We start from the raw sequence: 18,697 nt of genomic DNA on the forward strand, positions 1-18,697 counted from the left end.
CTAAGATTAATAGGTAATACACTTCAGCTAGCCTGAAGAAATATCTAAACACCATGGATTTACTACCGTGCTGTTTTTAGTTGTAAGCCGTAACTCGTAAGTTAAATATTCATTTTTTTTCCAAAATTGGCGATTGTTTAACAATTACATTCTAATTTAATAGAAAGTGCCTATTCTTATAACTTTATTTCTTATGTATGGTCTACAATATGATCGACGTTGTTAAAAACTATTTAAATGAAAGAAAAACAAATTACATAGCGCGTGATCAGCTCAGTGCGGAATATAATGACGGGCGGGTTTTGGCGGCAACACCGTCTGCGACATTCCTTAGAAAACGGGAGCGCGGGAATCAATAAAGGATTTCCTGGCGGCGTGCCCACGCATGTGCGTTCCGGCGAGCACGAGCGCTGCTGCTGCGGCGACCACACTGCTCCCGACCCTGCCGCGGCCACGACCCTCTATGCTCCGCTCAAATTTTACTCCCAACTTACAGGTGTTTCAGGATCAATTAAGCTGATTACCACCATCGAGGGCCGCTCCGGTCGCTGACCATCTACCCTCTGAACAAATAAATCTCAGTAATAAGTAGTAGGCTGTGTTATTGGGCGTATGATCGGCGCGCAACGCCACTGCGGCTGCGGGGCGCGGACGGCGGCGGGGGCGGCCGGCGCGGCGGCGCGTTGCCGGCAAGCTTCCCGCGCGGCACGTTTGTCCTCGCCCGCGGCTCGCCCGCACCACCGTCTCGGTCCGACCTAACCTGATATTTTACACACTCGATGACTCACAAACATACCGGCTCTGACACCAGAGGAGTGTAGTGCGATCGTGTTAGATGTGAGCGGGAGTGCTGTGTGGTTCTGGTGCCTGTGATGTGGGGAGTGCGATGGCGCTGAGAGGCAGCATGTCGCCTCTGGCGCTGTTCATGCCTCTGCTAGCGGTCGCCGCGCTTGCAAACCAGTTAGAGGACATACCCCACAATGAGTAAGATACTTAGATTCACTATTTAATTAGACTCATTGACGACAGATTCTCAAATTCTCCCAAAGAAGGTATGTAGAGTCATCAAACAAGTGCCTTAAATGTAATTGTATTTTTTTTAATAGCCTGCTACATTTTAAAATGTACTTGTAATGAAAAACGTAACACCTTTAACTATGTATTTTAGAATCTGTTCATTGAGATTTTCACCAGATTGCTTAACACGCAAAGGAAACAGTTTATTGAAGGATAATACAGACATTCACCCTAAAATGGATGGCAGACGAAGCTTAGTTTAGGTACTTGCAAAGGTTTATTTAAATAACTTTTAATTGAAGTTTTAGATATCAAATTTATTAGGTAGGTTACCGTAGGTTGACTAAGCTAATATTTACCTATTAATTAGGTATATCTATAAGCAAGTGTGTAAGTATATAATACCTACTAATAATATTATAAATTATAATATTATACGCCCTGTTCTGTCCATCCATCTTCACTACTTGGATGGTTGGCAGCCCTCAACTGTGCGTTTCTCCAGAAACTTCCTGCCTCGCACAGCCAAACTGTGGAATGAACTGTCGCCTGCGGTATTTCCGGACCGATACGACCTTCAAACCTTCAAGAAAAGAGCGCACTCCCATCTTAAAGGCCGGCAACGTGCTTGCAACCCTTCTGGTGTTGCGGGTGTCCATGGGCGGCGGTAATCGCTTACCATCAGGTGATCCGCCTGCTCGTTTGCGTCCTATATCATAAAAAAAAATCTACACTTAAATCAAGAATAGGTCATTATTTGCTCTTATTTATTAAATTTATTTTCATCTCCATGGCAATTTCTAAATACAGTGGGATTGTAAGTGAAGCAAACAAATAGATAAATGCTAAGTAGGTAAGACATTTTTACAGTCAATGGTTTTTTAAAGGCCAGAATAATTTAAGGACTTGAGTGTCCAAGTTAGTCATTTTATTAGGATTAACTATTCAAAGCCCGAAATACGTAAGTATACTGTAGATACGTACATGTTAATTATTTTATACTCTGACTAAGATAACCGGCCAGGCCTGAGATTTGACTAAGTAGGTATACATATAAGTACCTACCTAAAACTGCAGGCACATCGGAATTTAACCAATCTATGTATTATAAATTATAATATAAGTAAATTCTTATATAAATATAAATAAATAAATAAATATTGGGGACATCTTACACAGATCAACCTAGCCCCAAACTAAGCAAAGCTTGTACTATGGGTGCTAGGCGACGATATACATACTTATATAGATAAATACATACTTATATACATAGAAAACACCCATGACTCAGGAACAAATACTAGTGTTCATCACACAAATAAATGCCCTTACTGGGATTCGAACCCAGGACCATCGGCTTCGCAGGCAGGGTCACTACCCACTAGGCCAGACCGGTCGTCATATGTAACTTATGTAAGTTAAGAACTTTAGGCAGATATACTAATACATGTTGCATATTTTGTTGGCATGATGTTGTTTGCTATAGGTACGACTAAGTACATACTATGAAATATATAAAGAATTTCAGATAACCTAAAAATTATGATAACCCTTCTTGCCATACCGCTTATTAACTCTTATAGATATTTGTAGATATACATATATATACTCGTACCTACTTATGCCATTATGTTGTTGTCGCGTTCTCGAAGGGCAGGTCTAAAGAATTGAATGAAATTAAAGCCTTTCATATACGGAGCGATAATATATCGGCAGATACCGTAAGTTACGGCATCTTACGATATTTTGTACGTACTATTTGACAGAGTCCACACTTACCGCAAGGCATCTTAAGATAATTTAAGATGTTATAGCGAAGATATATTACGATATATTTTGGTACTTAATATTTCGCCTCTGTCACAATGTAGGTGCTAGACAGAGAGCGATATATATTTTACGTCACCCTTTTTCCCGCTACGAGAAGAAAATCTCACTTCCTGGCCAAGGCAAGACGTAAAACTTTTAGACAAACCACGGGCGGTAATTCGTTAAGCCCCAGATCGCATATTTATGGCCCTCACCTTCGGTTCGGGCCCCAAACACCTGCGGTTTGGAGCATTAACGAATTCACTTTCCTAGGTATGTAATGTACAGTCAACAGCAATAATATGTTACTCTTCGAAAGCCCAAAAAATATGTGACATGCTCTTATGGCTCTACAAATAAGATACTGTCAGATATTTTTGCGGCCTTCGTTGTGTAACTTACTATTGCAGGTGACTGTACTATTGGTATCGTTGGCGTGCGTGGTGCTTAGTGATACTCTAAGATATCTGTCGGTATCTTACCATATCTGCCGATATATTAACGCTCCGTCTGTGACGGGCTTTACAACGTGTGTCCAGACCTACTGTAGGGCGAAAACTTGATGTAGCTAGACTTAGTTCTTAATTAGACAGTTTAGACCTATTTTCCCGAGTCTCCATGCAAAAAGCAAATGACACCACTACTTAAACCTAAATTATATAATATATGTGTGGACACTCCACACATATATAAAAGAGAGAGCCTCTCAAGGAGAGGCTGTGAAAATAGTGGCTTTCCGATACTTAGATAATTCTGTTTTTCCCGATTAAGTACCAACTTCGAATTAATATCTATATATCTATTTATATTATATGTTGAGTATATATATTTTTTATTTATATGTATATATATATATGTCGGGAATTGTGGGCGTACCATACTATCGGCAGCACATCAGAACCTTCAATCGTGGATGACGAGGGCCTTCAATGAAATATAACTGTCATTTCACTTCAAATATTTTCCATCACGATACTTCTTTATTTTCCACCAGCGATAGCATGAGATTTCTTCATTGTCTAAGGCCTTTAAAATTCTTGAATTAAGAATGCCAGGGATTTTCAAAATCAGGGTAGATTTTTGGGACCTTCAGTCCACCTTCATTTGGCAAATTTGAGCTTTCAAGAGGAATTCCGTAGCGAATTCCCTGTGTTCGGCCACACTTCTGATGTCGGGAATTGTGGGCGTACCATACTATCGGCAGCACATCAGAACCTTCAATCGTGGATGACGAGGGCCTTCAATGAAATACGATGTTCAACTCACAATCTTTACTGCACAAGACTCATTACAAATCACAGCACGCGTTACGTTTCTTATCTTAAGCAAACTAGTGGATTAGACCCAGGAGCCGCCACAGACGTCATCTTCCCCCGTTCGTTCTCATCGTTCTCCTTCTGAAGATTGATTGACAGCATAACTTCAATTGTTCTGGACTTCAATTGTTTTAAGAGCGCACTCTATGACGTCTTGGCGGAACTGCGTCGAACGCCACTCAAGTGTACGTAACACCCTAGTTTGCTCTATTTGTCAAGGTTTGCATGACAAAACGCCTCTTGAAGGCGATAGATGGCACATTTCAGCCATTCTCCGACATATACAGGGTGAAATTTAATTCACTGGCCAAATTGAAACACCCGAAAGAACTCGAAAAAATATTAAACACGTGTTTTTTCTTTTAATACCGCTCAGTACATTTTTTTCGAAATAACTCATCATCAAGTTGTCCTAAAAACCTCGTACGTTATGGTGAACCGACAACTACCCACTACACCCGCTTCTCTCTTATCAGTTAAGGTCATTGACACCCCGCCCCTCCCGCTGTTTGCAATAGCGTCACCAATTATGAACCCTATTGCAGCGAGATAAGACGCTTACCTACATAAGTTGCTATTTTTTCCTTCATGCTTTAACGGGCTTAGATCCGTCAAAATGCAAAGGCAACCCATTTTTAATCTAAAATATTATTTCTGACTAATGATTATTAACAAAACGTCCGTGGCTTAAAAACAATGAGTAAAAACTAGGTCAGGAATCTTTGCATTCAGGCGTATTTAAAACATTGAATCATCTTATGTACTTACCTTACATTTGATTAAAAGTCGACGCAATTAACGAAAGTCCCACGAGATGGTACTCTTGGATTCAATCCTTGTCTGCGAAGGCGTGGAACTGATTCCATTTCGTATCATCTTTGTGCACCACGTAAACACTCACCACTTAATAAATAACACCGTACCATTTCCTAATATTCCCGGTTCGAAAACATTTTTTTAAACCTTAGTACGCGCGCGATTATTATTTTAAGGTTGGCGAGTGACGAGTGACTAATCATTTATGCTAACCGTTATGTTTACCGCTAGCGCGGAATGGTTTAGACTACCCTCGAAATTGATAAACCTGCCTACCATCGCCAACACTAACTAGGTGGACCCTATTGCAACGATTATAAGGTTTAGTGAAGGTCAGATAAGGGTTTTGCTGATGTTGTTGTTAAAACCTACTATTAGGTTTGTTTACATTTGTGGTAATAGGGTGACCACGACTCGTGGAAAGTATTTAAAAATTGAAAAATGAAAATTAAAAAAAAATGTACTCTTTTTTTTCGCTAAATAGATTCCTTAAGTGTAACCTAGTGCCTGGAATGAATATGGCCAGTGATTTAAATTTCACCCTGTATATATATATATATATATATATATATATATATATATATAGGTATATGTATTCTTGTGTTGTTATATTTCTATTTATGTATATTTGTAGTAATGTGTATTCAAAACTTGCATTTCATTTATTTTAGGGATTGTACACTTTTGCTTTTGTTTGTCATTCATCGTTACTTCTGTCCTACTCATTTCCTCAAAGGTTAACTGGAAGAGATCCCATTCAGGGATAAGTTCGCCTTTGTTGTATTTAATTGACTCTGTAACTGTGTTTCTCGTGTTTTTATTTCTATGTACAATAAAGTAAATACATACATACATACATACATACATACATATATATGTAAGTAGGTATCTACCAGTAATGTTTGTTATATTATGTACCAAGTACTTGGTGAGTTGGTGCCGAACAAAGCTAAAAATCGATTATTCCTCGTCCGAGGACCGATCCTGTCCCGAGCGCGCTTGATCGCCCAAATATTATAAATATGAACACGCCATTAAGCCACTGACGATTATCGTAAGGCTACCGTGATGCATCATTTAGTGCCTTTTGTGGAGCAACCGGTGGGGGGCGGCCACAGACATATATTGTGGGTTGACAAACTAAGGAGGTAAATTTTATCAAAATGGACATGAATGGGCGAACTTACATTTATTGAACACTAATATCGTAAGAACAAATGCGAAATGCACTGCCATGCAGTGAGCTTACGCGGTTGCTTGGTGACTACAGCTGCGGTAGTCATTATAAGGGTATACACTGAATTGACGAATAGGAAATAATGAAATAAATCAAACTTAACTCGTATTTTTCTGTTTACTTAATACTTACCCTAATAACCCTTCAAGTGGCGGTCAACCCGTGAATGGTCGATGCGAAAACCAGTAAACTGTCATCCACCAGTGAGTGGTTAATGAGGTGTTGACGTATTTAGAGGTGAAATTGAACGCATTTAAGTATAGTTACGCTCTTCTAGCGCCAAAACTTAGGTAGCGAGTTAGAGAAGGATAGCATACCATAAGAAACACAAAAACACTTGGTATAAAATTTGTTGGTGAGGACCATTGATTCGGGAGCGACCGCCTAGTCCGAGGTCAGTCTTGTTTTTTAAGAGGTTGTTTTGTAAAAGAAACTGTATCTTAGGTCTTTTTTATTGATTTAATCTTAAAGATAAAAGTCTTCCTTTGATAATTAAATAGCAATTACCTCCAATAATCAATTAGTTTTATGGTGGTAGTCATTTTTAACAAGGAGGCTGGAAAACTGTCATTCTTCCGGAGTTTGATTACGTCTGGCCAAATGTATAAACATTAGAATAATGAATTGCTATATTCAAATAGCCTATATAACGCTGATTCTAACAATATGTGATTTAATATACTTTCAAACATAGAAAAGCTTAAATCGACGATTTTGTAAAATTTTCTTAATCCGCGCTGACCACCCACCGGGGCCCCGCCACTTGACTACTTTTCGGATTTTCGGTGGCGCTACTTGAAGGAATAATGACGTCTCGTATGGATAAATTATAGATAGTATTAGATTAGTTTTGAACTGATTTAATTATTTCGCTTATGTGCTAAGAATTTTAGGATTTGGTTTTGTTTAGATACGACCTTGACAAGCGCTTACGCTGGTTGGTTTTCGCGTACGCTCAACATGAAGTCGTGTCATTAGCAGACATCGTAAATTTTATGGCAGTTTTGGTGCAGCGGAGTGGTGGTAACGGAACTGGTATAGATAATTCCAACTGAAATGGTAAATTAAGGTTAATATTAACGTAATTAACGCTAATTAATCATTAGGATTGAAATTGTTTATACCAATTCCGTTAACACCACTCCGCTGCACCAAAAATGCTATAATATTTACGATGTCTGGTCATTAGGCATTTCGCTCGCACTTACTAGGTGCGCGCGCGAAATGTACTGTATGTATCGTATGTAGTCGTATCAAAACTTACAAATTATTACATTAGAATCGGCATCTAGTGTAGATTTCAAATTGTGCTTATTATGTATTTAAACAAACATGTATCAAAAACTACATTATTTTGTGGACTAACATTGTTGGAGTACTTTGGCAACCTTAGAGGTCGGTTGTATAGGTGGGGTCTATTTAGATATATGTCGATTACGACCGGTACTGTTAGTTTACGAGGCTAATGACAGCTAATTAACCTTACGCTACGTAAGTCACGCCATGCCACATTATCGGCGTTAAATAATACCAACCCCATGACATAAACATTAGTACAGGCATATTCAGATTTCAGAAATATGATAGAAATAAAATACGATCGCATAAGCTGATTAGTGCGCGCGAAGTTCACCGAGGATAGTCGTGTGATAGGCACCCCGCTCGCCCTTAAGATGCACTATATCAAGGTCGTGTAATTCAATGTCAAGTGTTTTTGAGGAATTAATTCCCAGCAAGCCGGAAACCATTTTAATACCTTAATTTGGTCCTAAATGCGTATAATCCGAGTCTGATCCCAGGAGGTGTGGATAAATTTGAGCCTTGGGAGATTCATTTTACCTTGGATAGACAAAACCACTCGATGTAGAAAGAACGCACCATCAATAACAATGTCACTACCAGCAAGGTTGTGATAGATTAGACACCTAAAAAAAATCAAAGTGGCGGCCAGTTTTTACAATCTTTGACTACGAATTCATATAAAGTTATCTTTCGGATCCTCAGATGTCAATTTTTATCTTGATCAGAGCAGATTTTCCGTCAGTCGTACCGTTTTTGAACTACAAGCAAAAAACTGAAAAAGAGCAAAAAATTTCACAACTCCTGGAATGGATCAATCGGATTACACTAATTTAGAACCAAATGAAGGTATTAAGACGATTTCCAGCTTGCTGGGAATTAATTCCTGGAAAAAATCTAATTTGATTGGCCTATTATTATAATATACTTTCATATTTTCCCTCGCAAATTTAATTTTACTTCTCCTTTTAACCTTGATACCATTTGTAATTTTATTTATTATTTTAATAAGTCTCGTTCATAGGACGAATTTTAATTAAAAATGAAATAAATGGATAGTAGTTTCGTCTGTTTAAATCCATGAAAATAAATACATATAAATAAATATTATATGGACGTTCTTACTCAAATTGACTAAGTCCCACGGTAAACTCAAGAAGGCTTGTGTTGTGGGTACTCAGACAACGATATATATAATATACAAATACTTAAATACATAGAAAACATCCATAACTCAGGAACAAATATCTGTGCTCATCACACAAATAAATGCCCTTACCGGGATTCGAACCCAGGACTATCGGCTTCGCAGGCAGGGTCACTACCCGCTAGGCCAGACCGGTCGTCAAAATCACTTATGATGGCTTTCAAAGCTACTAGAAGCCGACTGCAACCTCAATAGTGACACGCGATATAAAAACTTTTTACAAAAAAAAGCAAACCGACTTCAAAAAGGATGAAATAAAATATTATCCTTTTTGAAGTCTATGCGTTACCAACTGATATGTTTGAAGTCGGTGCCAAGACAAATTTTGAAGCATACCATGATTTTGGTGCTATTCGATAAGGATGTACCTACGTTGGATTGCCTTACACGACGACAATGAACGTACTTTCTGTAGGTACAGTCGACGTTAAAAATATGTTTACACTTTTCGCCTTATTACAAAGGAGTAAGGTGCAAAAGTGTAAATATATCTTTGACGTCGATTGTATCTAAGAACACACCTCAGAACACACGATCAAACCTTCTTGGCGCAGTCTGTACCATGTTTGTCGGCACATTAGTGGAAATCCAATGCATTTTTTTTTCGTCGGTTTTTTTAAAGAGCATTTCTTACTAATGCTCGAACAGTCTATAGCACGCAAGTGTGAGATTGGGACTGAGTAATTTCCCGTCCCTTATCCAGAGGACTACATTTCAAAATATAAAACAATTTAAGAAATTTACCTTCTTGCCAAATTTCACCTAAAGCGGTTCAGTTGTTTAGCCATGAAAAGGCGACAAAGAGGCAGACAAAATTACTTATACATTTGTAATAGTTATTAGTGCAGTTCTAATGGGATTTATAGCTATAAAGCTGATTATTTTGACTGGTATTGTTACTACTTGGCTTGGCACCGACTTCAAACATATCAGTTGGTAACGCATAGACTTCAAAAAGGATAATATTTTATTTCATCCTTTTTGAAGTCGGTTTGCTTTTTTTTGTAAAAAGTTTTTATTTTTCCATTTTTAGTTTTAACGCATTGTTAAGAGCGCGACGCATGAATGAAAAACAAGATCATGTTTAACACTAAATTCGTGTACCTATTACTTTAATAAATATGTATGTAATCAGGAATTTTCTCGAGTCCGTCTGGGAAATTATAATTCCTGTCACTACTACACTAAATCCATCCTCCGCCCCGCCACTGGCCCAAACCCTCAACGCCCCGATCACTCAACCTCACGGCGCATCAACCCCTGATCCAGGAACCCCTCGACCCTGAACCAGGAATTGTCTCGAGTCCGTCTGGGAAATTATAATTCCTGACAACTAAATCCATCCGCCCGCCCCGCCACTGACCCAATCCCTCAGCCCCCCGATCACTCAACCTTACAGCACATCAACCCCTGATCCAGGAACCCCTCGATCCTGAACCAGCAACCCTTCAACCGCCATTCCCCGACCCGTTAATCTCTGACCCCTTAACTCCTAACCCTAACCCCCGATCAGTAGCCTTACCAGCTTACCACGAGTTTGACATTGATATATTCGCTAGCATGTGTGTAACTTTCTTCCTATGCATCTCGCTCGTACTAACCTTAGTGTGAGCGAGATGCATAAAAAGTTACATTTAGATGCATAAGACGTTAGCGAATATGTCAATGTCAAACTCGTGGTAAGGCTACAGTTGCAGTACATCAAATTGGTGGTTTTCGGAAGCAAATGCTCGAGTTACTTTAGAAAACCCCGAAATCACTTAACACGTGCCTTTAAAAATTGAGGAGTTCCCTCAATTCCTCATGGATTCCATCATCAGACCAGAACCAAAAATAATACGGAAACACCTTGGAGGTAACTTCTTCCAAACAAAAAAAGAGTTACTCATATCGGATCACAGGTGCCAGAGTAATCGCTGAACATATTTACATTTAAAGAAATCATCATCATTATCATCAAAATAATCATCATCATCAGGTCTACTTCATCAAATTAGTGGTTTTCGAGAGAAAATGCTCGAGTTGCTTAAGAAAACGCCCAAAACACCATGCATGTGCCTTTAAAAATTGAGGAGTTCCCTCAATTCCTCATGGATCCCATCATCAGAACAGAACCAAATTAAAATGGGACCAACTCGGAGGTAGCTCCTTTCAAACAAAAAAAGAATTACTCAAATCGGACTACGGATGTCGGAGTAATCGGTGAACGTACATAGAAAAAAAAAAAAAAAAAAAAATAGCCACAACCGAATACAGAACCTCCTCCTTCTATGAAATTGAAGTCGGTTAAAAAATGGAACGCAATTATGTACACGGAAAGTTCAGTGCCCTCCAACACCTACGTAACCTCCAATTTTCATTAATCATCAATTTGGGACAAAAGTTACTTTGACGTTAATAATTACAATTACCATCTAATGTCTTTGTGAATTTGGTTATTGTAATATTTGTAAATTATCTAAGTATAAATTCAATGCTCATGGGCGCAATTGCATGGCATGTATACTTACTTAGGAGTATGTAAATAGTTTTTACAGTAACATATGGTGGTAGTATACCGCCATAGGGCAGGATTAAGGACAATACGTGCTTATGTCAAAATTTGAAAGAGCCATAATTATGTACTGTAGAACATTGTACAATACACGTGCGAAAAGGTAATTAAAATTTCCTACTTTTCGCAATTGTATCGTAATGTACTATTAAGTATCATGACGTGAAATGTAATAGTATGTACTTGGCGTTTTTTATTATTTATTAGTGCATACAAACTTAATATACATAACTAGAAAAAAAAACACAATTATTTATAACTAACCTACAAAACTTAAAAACTTAATCTAAAAATAAATAAAACTAAACTTAAAATAAATAATTACAAAATATCCCCCTGCGGAATGGTGCCGTAGATGCTGGCAGCATTTCCTCGCTGAATCGCAATACTTATTATTTGTGCGAGGAAGCTGCCAGCATCTACGGCACCATTCCGCAGGGGGATATTTTGTAATGGTGGGTGCGGTCACCAGTGGCATAGTATGTACTTACATTACGATACAAGTGCGAAAACTGGGAAATTCGCAACGAGTTGCGATAAATTGAAACACGATTGAAGGGAGTGTTATAAATCGACACAACACAAGTTGCGAATTACCTTTTCACACGTGTATTGTACAATGTTTTACAGTACATATGGCCCTTTAAATTTTCGACATGTGCACGTATTGTGCCAACACTAGGGCGGTAAAGCATATGTACCTACTGTAAATTCCTTTTGAGAATAATAAATATCTTTAACCCGACTTTTTAAATATGTATGTAGAAGCAAGAAAGGAAATATTGGGTAGGTCAACTTTTTTTCTGGAAAAAAAAGTCTCGTTGTCCATGGGACAACAGTGGCCAATGGCACAGTTTGTTAAAGAAATGTTGTGTAAGTACCCATTGTGTAAAGAGCTTACAATTTCCATAAATATGTATGTTTGATTATTTTAAATACCATAAAACCAGGGTTAATAGTGACCCGGCAACCGTAACCATGGCAACGAGTGACAAAATAAAGTTGATTTACCCATCCACATAATGTCTTTGATCAAATGGTTACTTTAACGTTATTTGTCAGCTACTGGTAAGTTTTTAATTTTAAATAGTGTGAATCAACTTTTTTGTAAACTATAAAACCAAGATTCTAAGAGTTTTTTCTCGTTATTGTGTAATGCTTTTAATTTTTTTGTTCTTTTAATTAACTAACGTGAGTATAGTTTAGGTTTTAGTTTTAGGTGTGTGTGTGTTTTTATTATTTGTTTATGACATGTACGTTTACACCGTATTAAACGATCTGATTCTGTTAATGGTTTTCTCCTGGACAACTAACCGTAACCATGGCAACGAGTGACACTAAAAAGTTTTACGCTACACAGAGGTGGCTGTCTCTTGAAACTTATAGGTGAGCGTGGAGCTATGTAGTATTAACTTAATTCAATAGTAATGTTTCTCTTAAATAAGTAGTAAGATTAGAATATTTTGTTAAAGTTAGGTACCCAAGGTTGGATTAATGTGTACCCATACACCACACAGGAGTTAATATTTAAGGTGCCCTGTGATTACCAGTTCGCCGGACGATATCACAGCCTGTCGGTTAAAACGCAAAATTTGACAGCTCCGAACAACTGACAGGCTGATATCGTCCGGCGAACTGGTAATCTTTATAGGTACCTAAAACTGTAAAATTGATAACGTTGTTTACCATTCTAATTTTCGCTGCTGTAAACGACAACTTATTAAGCACCGGGTTTTATTTACGTATGTTTGTTATGTACATGTGTTTGACGTGTGTTTACATTGTCAGTAGTATTGAAACAATGCCGTGACTAGCGGCGTGTTGTGCCGACACGATTAATTGTCGCCTTTATGATGCCGTCGAACAATCGACGTACCCCCATGGCGAGGCCAGGCTCCGTCCGCGCCGCTAAGCAGCTTACTGACAGCCAATTACAGGTCCCCTCACCCCCCTCCCTCTAAGAAGATGAATTTCGGTAATGACGTGACGGCGTCTGAACGCCGCGATTTGCTAAACGAAAAAGTTCAGCAGTGACAGTTGAGTGTTCCGTGGATGGATCAATTCGTGATAAATGACTGTTCTGTTCGGCTAACCGACGACAAGAAAAAGTTCCTTATTAGCCCTATTGCTGGGAGCCTCGCGAAAACACTTGCCGGGAAACGCAAAGTAAAAGGCGGCGGATAAAAGAGAATTGCACTACAATAATTCGCGAAAGAGGGTTCGAGATACCAAGCGAACGAGCGCAAATGAACAAGGAAAGGATTTCTCAAACGAGAACTTAATTGCAAAGTGTATTTGTAATGCATAGTATTTTTAATTATGGTTTAGGAGAACATAAAAAACGATAGAACTATTTTTTACATCGTTGCTTTTGCAGTTCTTGAGCCACATAATTACATGCAGTGGAAGCGTGATACCTAAATAAACTGCAGTAACAGTCAGATGTTTGCAGTCTTTAGCAAATGTGTGCTGTCGGTGTCATTAGAGTTGCGCTCATTTAATAAGTAAAATCATAAGTAAGTCATATGCCATATTCATATTATGTGTGTTGTAGCTAATCACACCCAAATTGTAACTTACGCCATTATGACACTGGATGCGATTAAAACCAGCCAAGCTGTACCCATTTTCCTGAACAACATCATGAATAGTAGGACTTACGTTGGTTGTAAATGTTAAGACGAAAGTGGAGGGCCCGTGCGAAATCGCCTTCTTATACAAACGTAGTCCTCATTTCATTTTCCTCTATGGATATTAACATTATTGAAAATATTTTGAAATTAATTTGTTGGTGTATCAACCACAGCTATGCCCCTATGTTGCATATTTTTTTCGAGTTTTTAATTAGGTATTATAAGAGTAAGGAGCATTATAGAATTTGTTTGAAATCAGGTTTTCGCTCCTATTTTTACAATAATCAAAAAATTAAAAAAAGTCAAACGTAGGGGCGTAGCTATGGTTAATATACATCTGATTATGTAAACATATTTTCCATAATGTCGATATCCAGAGAGGAAAATAAGGACTTCATTTGCATGGAGAAACGGCCGTCCCATTTCCTCTTAATGGAAATCAATGATTTGTGTTTGTATTTTTATGAAGCTCCAATTTCGCAATTATTAGAGACAGATGTATGTGAAAAAAAGGCATAGGTAATAAACAAAGCTGAAGTGTGTGTGTGTCAAGTGTTCGGATAGACATTCTATATTTCAAATCACAAACCCAATATTTCCTTAGCTAAGAACTTTGATAAACCTGAAACGGGTTTTCACGGTGACATATACCTACATCAAAATTAAAAGGTCAAAGTTAATTAATGCGTTGGATTGGATAACGAACCCACGCATCCCACATAACGCCACAACGTGGGAAGCATACAGCCTCCACGCCAATTAAAACCCACTGCTTGTGATCAAATTGCTTTTCTATAACAAGTTTAAAGACTGTACACGACCTAATCCGGGTGTGCATGATATGGTAAATCTTATAAATGAATTAGCATCACTTTTTTTAAAATATTTTTTGGTATTAAACGACATATATACAATTTACTAAATATTACAAGTAGAAGGAGTTGAAAATAGTTCCGGTTAATCCGGTTATAATATTAGCTGAAAATTGTAGACTTTTAGTTCTTCGCGACATCTATTGTTGACCAGCAGTAGGTACTGATAAATTCCGCTACTTGACGCTAGATGTCGACTACGAAATAACTTGCGTTTTGGTAAGAAAACTGATGTATGGAGTTACCACTCTTTCCTTACTTATATTTCTTTATGGTTGTATTTACCTATTAACTATAAGAGAGCGCTGGTGGCCTAGCGGTAAGAGCGTGCGACTTTCAATCCGAAGGTCGCGGGTTCAAACCCCGGCTCGTAAAGTTGACGAAATATAAAGAGAGCCGATCTTGTTCAAACTTGTTCGAGAGATCAGCTCACTTTATATTTCTTCAACCTTGCCAATGAGTTTTTCGGAACTTATGTACGAAATATCATTTGATATTTTCAGTGAAGGAAAAACATCGGACTAATCCCGATAAGGCCTACTTTACCCTCTGGGTTGGAAGGTCACATGGCAGTCGCTTTTGTAAAAATTAGTGCATTTGCCAATTCTTGGGATTAGTTGTCAAGCGGACCTAGGCTCCCATGAGCCGTGGCAAATGCCGAAATAACGTGAGGAGGATGATATATTTACTATAGAACACAATATATATCCACTAGTTTAACTAAAATTTCATTATTTAAATTTAATTGAGATTAAACTCAAATTTACCTACATCATATTTGTCAAAACGGAATATGCTTCTAAACTGCATTAAGAGTCACACGGACCCGCGACCAAAAAGGCGCTCCCATACAATCAAATTTACACTTTCATTTTAAAACGATATGCTTAAGGGGCCCGCTGATTACCAGTCCGCCAGTACCAGTTTAAACGCAAAATTTGACAGCTCCGAACAACTGACAGGCTGATATCGTCCGGCGCATGGTATAATAATATACTCCGCCTGGTACTCCATTCCGAGATTCGCGTATGACCTAACTGACACGCGCCTACGTCATCATGCTGTTTTTGAAATGTGGGAGAATTTTAACCAACGGTGAAAATTATTTTAACGGCATTAATTTTAAGTTATTCATGTAGAAACATAGTAAAATAAAACAAATCTAATGTATTAAATTAAACTTTATTTATCTATACAAGACAAACGTTTAAAAATCTAATTCACAGTTACACATTAATTACCAAGCTTACGACGTGAAAAGTTTGGAAAACACTGCGACTGCTGACACTGAGCGAGAAGGAAATAACAATTAACACGCGTTCGACAAGGATGACGGTCAGGGCATGAAGTTATCTAGATCCGAATTGTCAAATGTCCATAGCGCTATCCTGTGTTGCCAGTAGTATAAACAGAATTACCCGAAAGTCTGAAATTTCTTTCGTGAATCGGAAGATATTGCTAACGAGTAATTAAAAATGACGTGTTATTGTAAAATTTAAGCTAAAATACATATAAATGAAAATTATAAAATTATAAAGAAATATTTTAACTTATTAACCATAGGTATAATGTACCCATGTAACATGTTATGTTGAAATAAAGTGGCAATGTTATTGTGACGTAATCGCGTGTCACTCTGGGAATGGAAGACCATGTTTTATTAGACCATGGTCCGGCGAACTGGTAATCTGTGGGCCCCTTTAAATTACATGTGACATGAAACTTGGCATTGAACTTATACTACTGCTACTTACTTTTACTAGTTTTCGTTGCTAAAAATTATTATACAAAGAAACTACGTAAAGTGAACATACTTACGAGTATTAATAATATTTCAGAATATCGTTTTAAAATGAGAGCGTTACTTCGACTGTATGGCGGCGACTAGCTGCCCGATTCGAATGACGAATGACGAAATGACGTTTTTGTTTTGAAGAAACGTCACATTTGACACTGACATATCTAATCCATATCGTTTCTAGATCTATTAATTGACGTATCTTAAAGTTCGAATCGGGCCGTAGGTTTGTGAGACTTAACACTTTACTAGCATTAGCTCCTCGGGGCACTATATCTCATTGCTACGTACACCCGTAGCACCACGTGCCGCTACGCTCCTAGGCCTGTATTTCACATGCAACCCTCATCATCATCATCATAATGTAGATGTGGAAGGTAGAGTTGTGCTAGGCGTGGTAAGCGGGTGCAGATGCAGGGACAAATAATAAGCACCCAACGTTCGTTTTCGCACACCGATTTATTGTCCGTAACGGCACACAATACACATCTATATAAAATAGAAGGAGTGAGAGCGAAAGCCAAACAATTATTCAGAAATACAAACTTAACGGGAAAAAGCAACTTAGTATGACAGCCACGATAACAAAGTTCGTCTCTAAGGGCTCACTGCGCCTGCGGGAGGCGGGCGCAATACATCGCTGTCAGCGCTGCAGCCGAGGGTCGATCGTTAGACCGTCAAGCACGGCGCGCAGCGCTTACAGCTGATCTAGGATTATTTACATAGCTCATACAACTGAATATTATCTAATAATAAAATCGGTCGCTCTGTCCGCGAGTAATTAAAATATATTTGGGATAAACTATAAATTCATCCCTACAATAACTTAAGAGCTTTGCCCTTGTCGGTGGAGTAATCGCTACTCATTTCTTTCTTGTGCCAGTCTTTTAATTTCCTCATAGGACGCATTATTTTTTATTTGGCTGAGAAAAGTAATTCTAGGTCTCCTTCTCTTGTTTTTTCAATCCTGCCTTCCAGGATGTTTAGAAAAAAGTTGTCATGCCGTATAAGGTGACCTACCATCATGCCTCTCCTATTTCTTATTGCATTTAATAAGCATCGCTTTTCTCCTATCATACTCTGGACCTCTTCATTCGTCTTCCTTTCAGTCCAGCTAATCCTTTCCATCCTGTATAGTATTACCCTGTGAATCCAATAAGGTGTATTCGGGTAATACCGAATGTCGGATAATTCCGAAATTCAGATGAAAATCACCCTTAATTCCATCATAATAAAAGTCTCTTTTCGGAATTATCCGACAGTTTTCGACATTCGGAATTACCCGAGTAAACCTTACACTGTATCTGCAGTTATTTGCCTATCACAGTTACAGTGTATTGGATTCACAGGGTACTATAGCCTCCTAAGAATCTTTTTGAAAAATAAATGAATTGAAACAAATGCAATTATATTCCAATTGAATATGATTTAACCCTTTACCAGGCTAACGGCTATATATTTCCCACATACGGCACTTCAAACATATGCGTACTATTTTGTGTACAGTGACTGACATTCGATTGTCATTTTTGAACTGTTAGCATGGATGCCTGTGACGTCAGCAACAGTGATTTTACAATTGTTGCACCTGTCACCGTGGCGAAATTGGGGCCTGGTTAAATTTCATCTAACTTATATAAGTTCGATAAGGATATCCTTAGGAGGATAGGGTGCCCGATTAAAATTTTAGCTTCTTATTATGAAACAGTGATATGATCTGTTAGCTGTCAACAGTGACATTCCTGGGCCAGAATAGTGCTCAGGTGTAGTCATAAAATTTCCTATAACACATGAAATAATCAAACGGCCCCATTCAAACAATGATTTAAGAAGTCACAGAGGTACGACACCGATCTGTCAGTGTCAAAAATGACGTTTGTGTTTAAAGAAATGTCACTTATGACACTGTCACATATCCGATCCATGTCGTATTTTTAGCAAATTATTGACGTATCTTAAAGTTCGAATCGGGCCGTAACTTCCACAAAAAGGTCGCTGACCTGGCGACCTGACACCTTCTATATCACTGGGTACATCGAACGTCTCTCATAGACATTTTAAAATTAAACCGACCAAGATAAATTTTAAAAGTCTGCATACTTTTATTTACTTACCTTGATAATAAATTTAATTTAGTAG

The 18,697-nt window shown here is 38.1% G+C and overlaps 1 protein-coding gene across 1 annotated transcript in view; it reads left to right on the top strand.

The window, feature by feature from the left end:
- Positions 1 to 234: 234 nt before the first annotated feature.
- LOC134789784 (voltage-dependent calcium channel subunit alpha-2/delta-3) overlaps positions 235 to 18,697 on the top strand; it is a 121,061-nt gene continuing 102,598 nt past the window's right edge. Inside the window, exon 1 of the mRNA XM_063760431.1 lies at positions 235 to 984. Coding sequence (XP_063616501.1) covers positions 887 to 984 — 98 coding nt within the window. The 5' untranslated portion in view covers positions 235 to 886. The remainder of the gene's footprint in view (positions 985 to 18,697) is intronic.

The sequence above is a fragment of the Cydia splendana genome, chromosome 4, assembly GCF_910591565.1.
Source record: "Cydia splendana chromosome 4, ilCydSple1.2, whole genome shotgun sequence".
NCBI lineage: Eukaryota > Metazoa > Arthropoda > Insecta > Lepidoptera > Tortricidae > Cydia > Cydia splendana.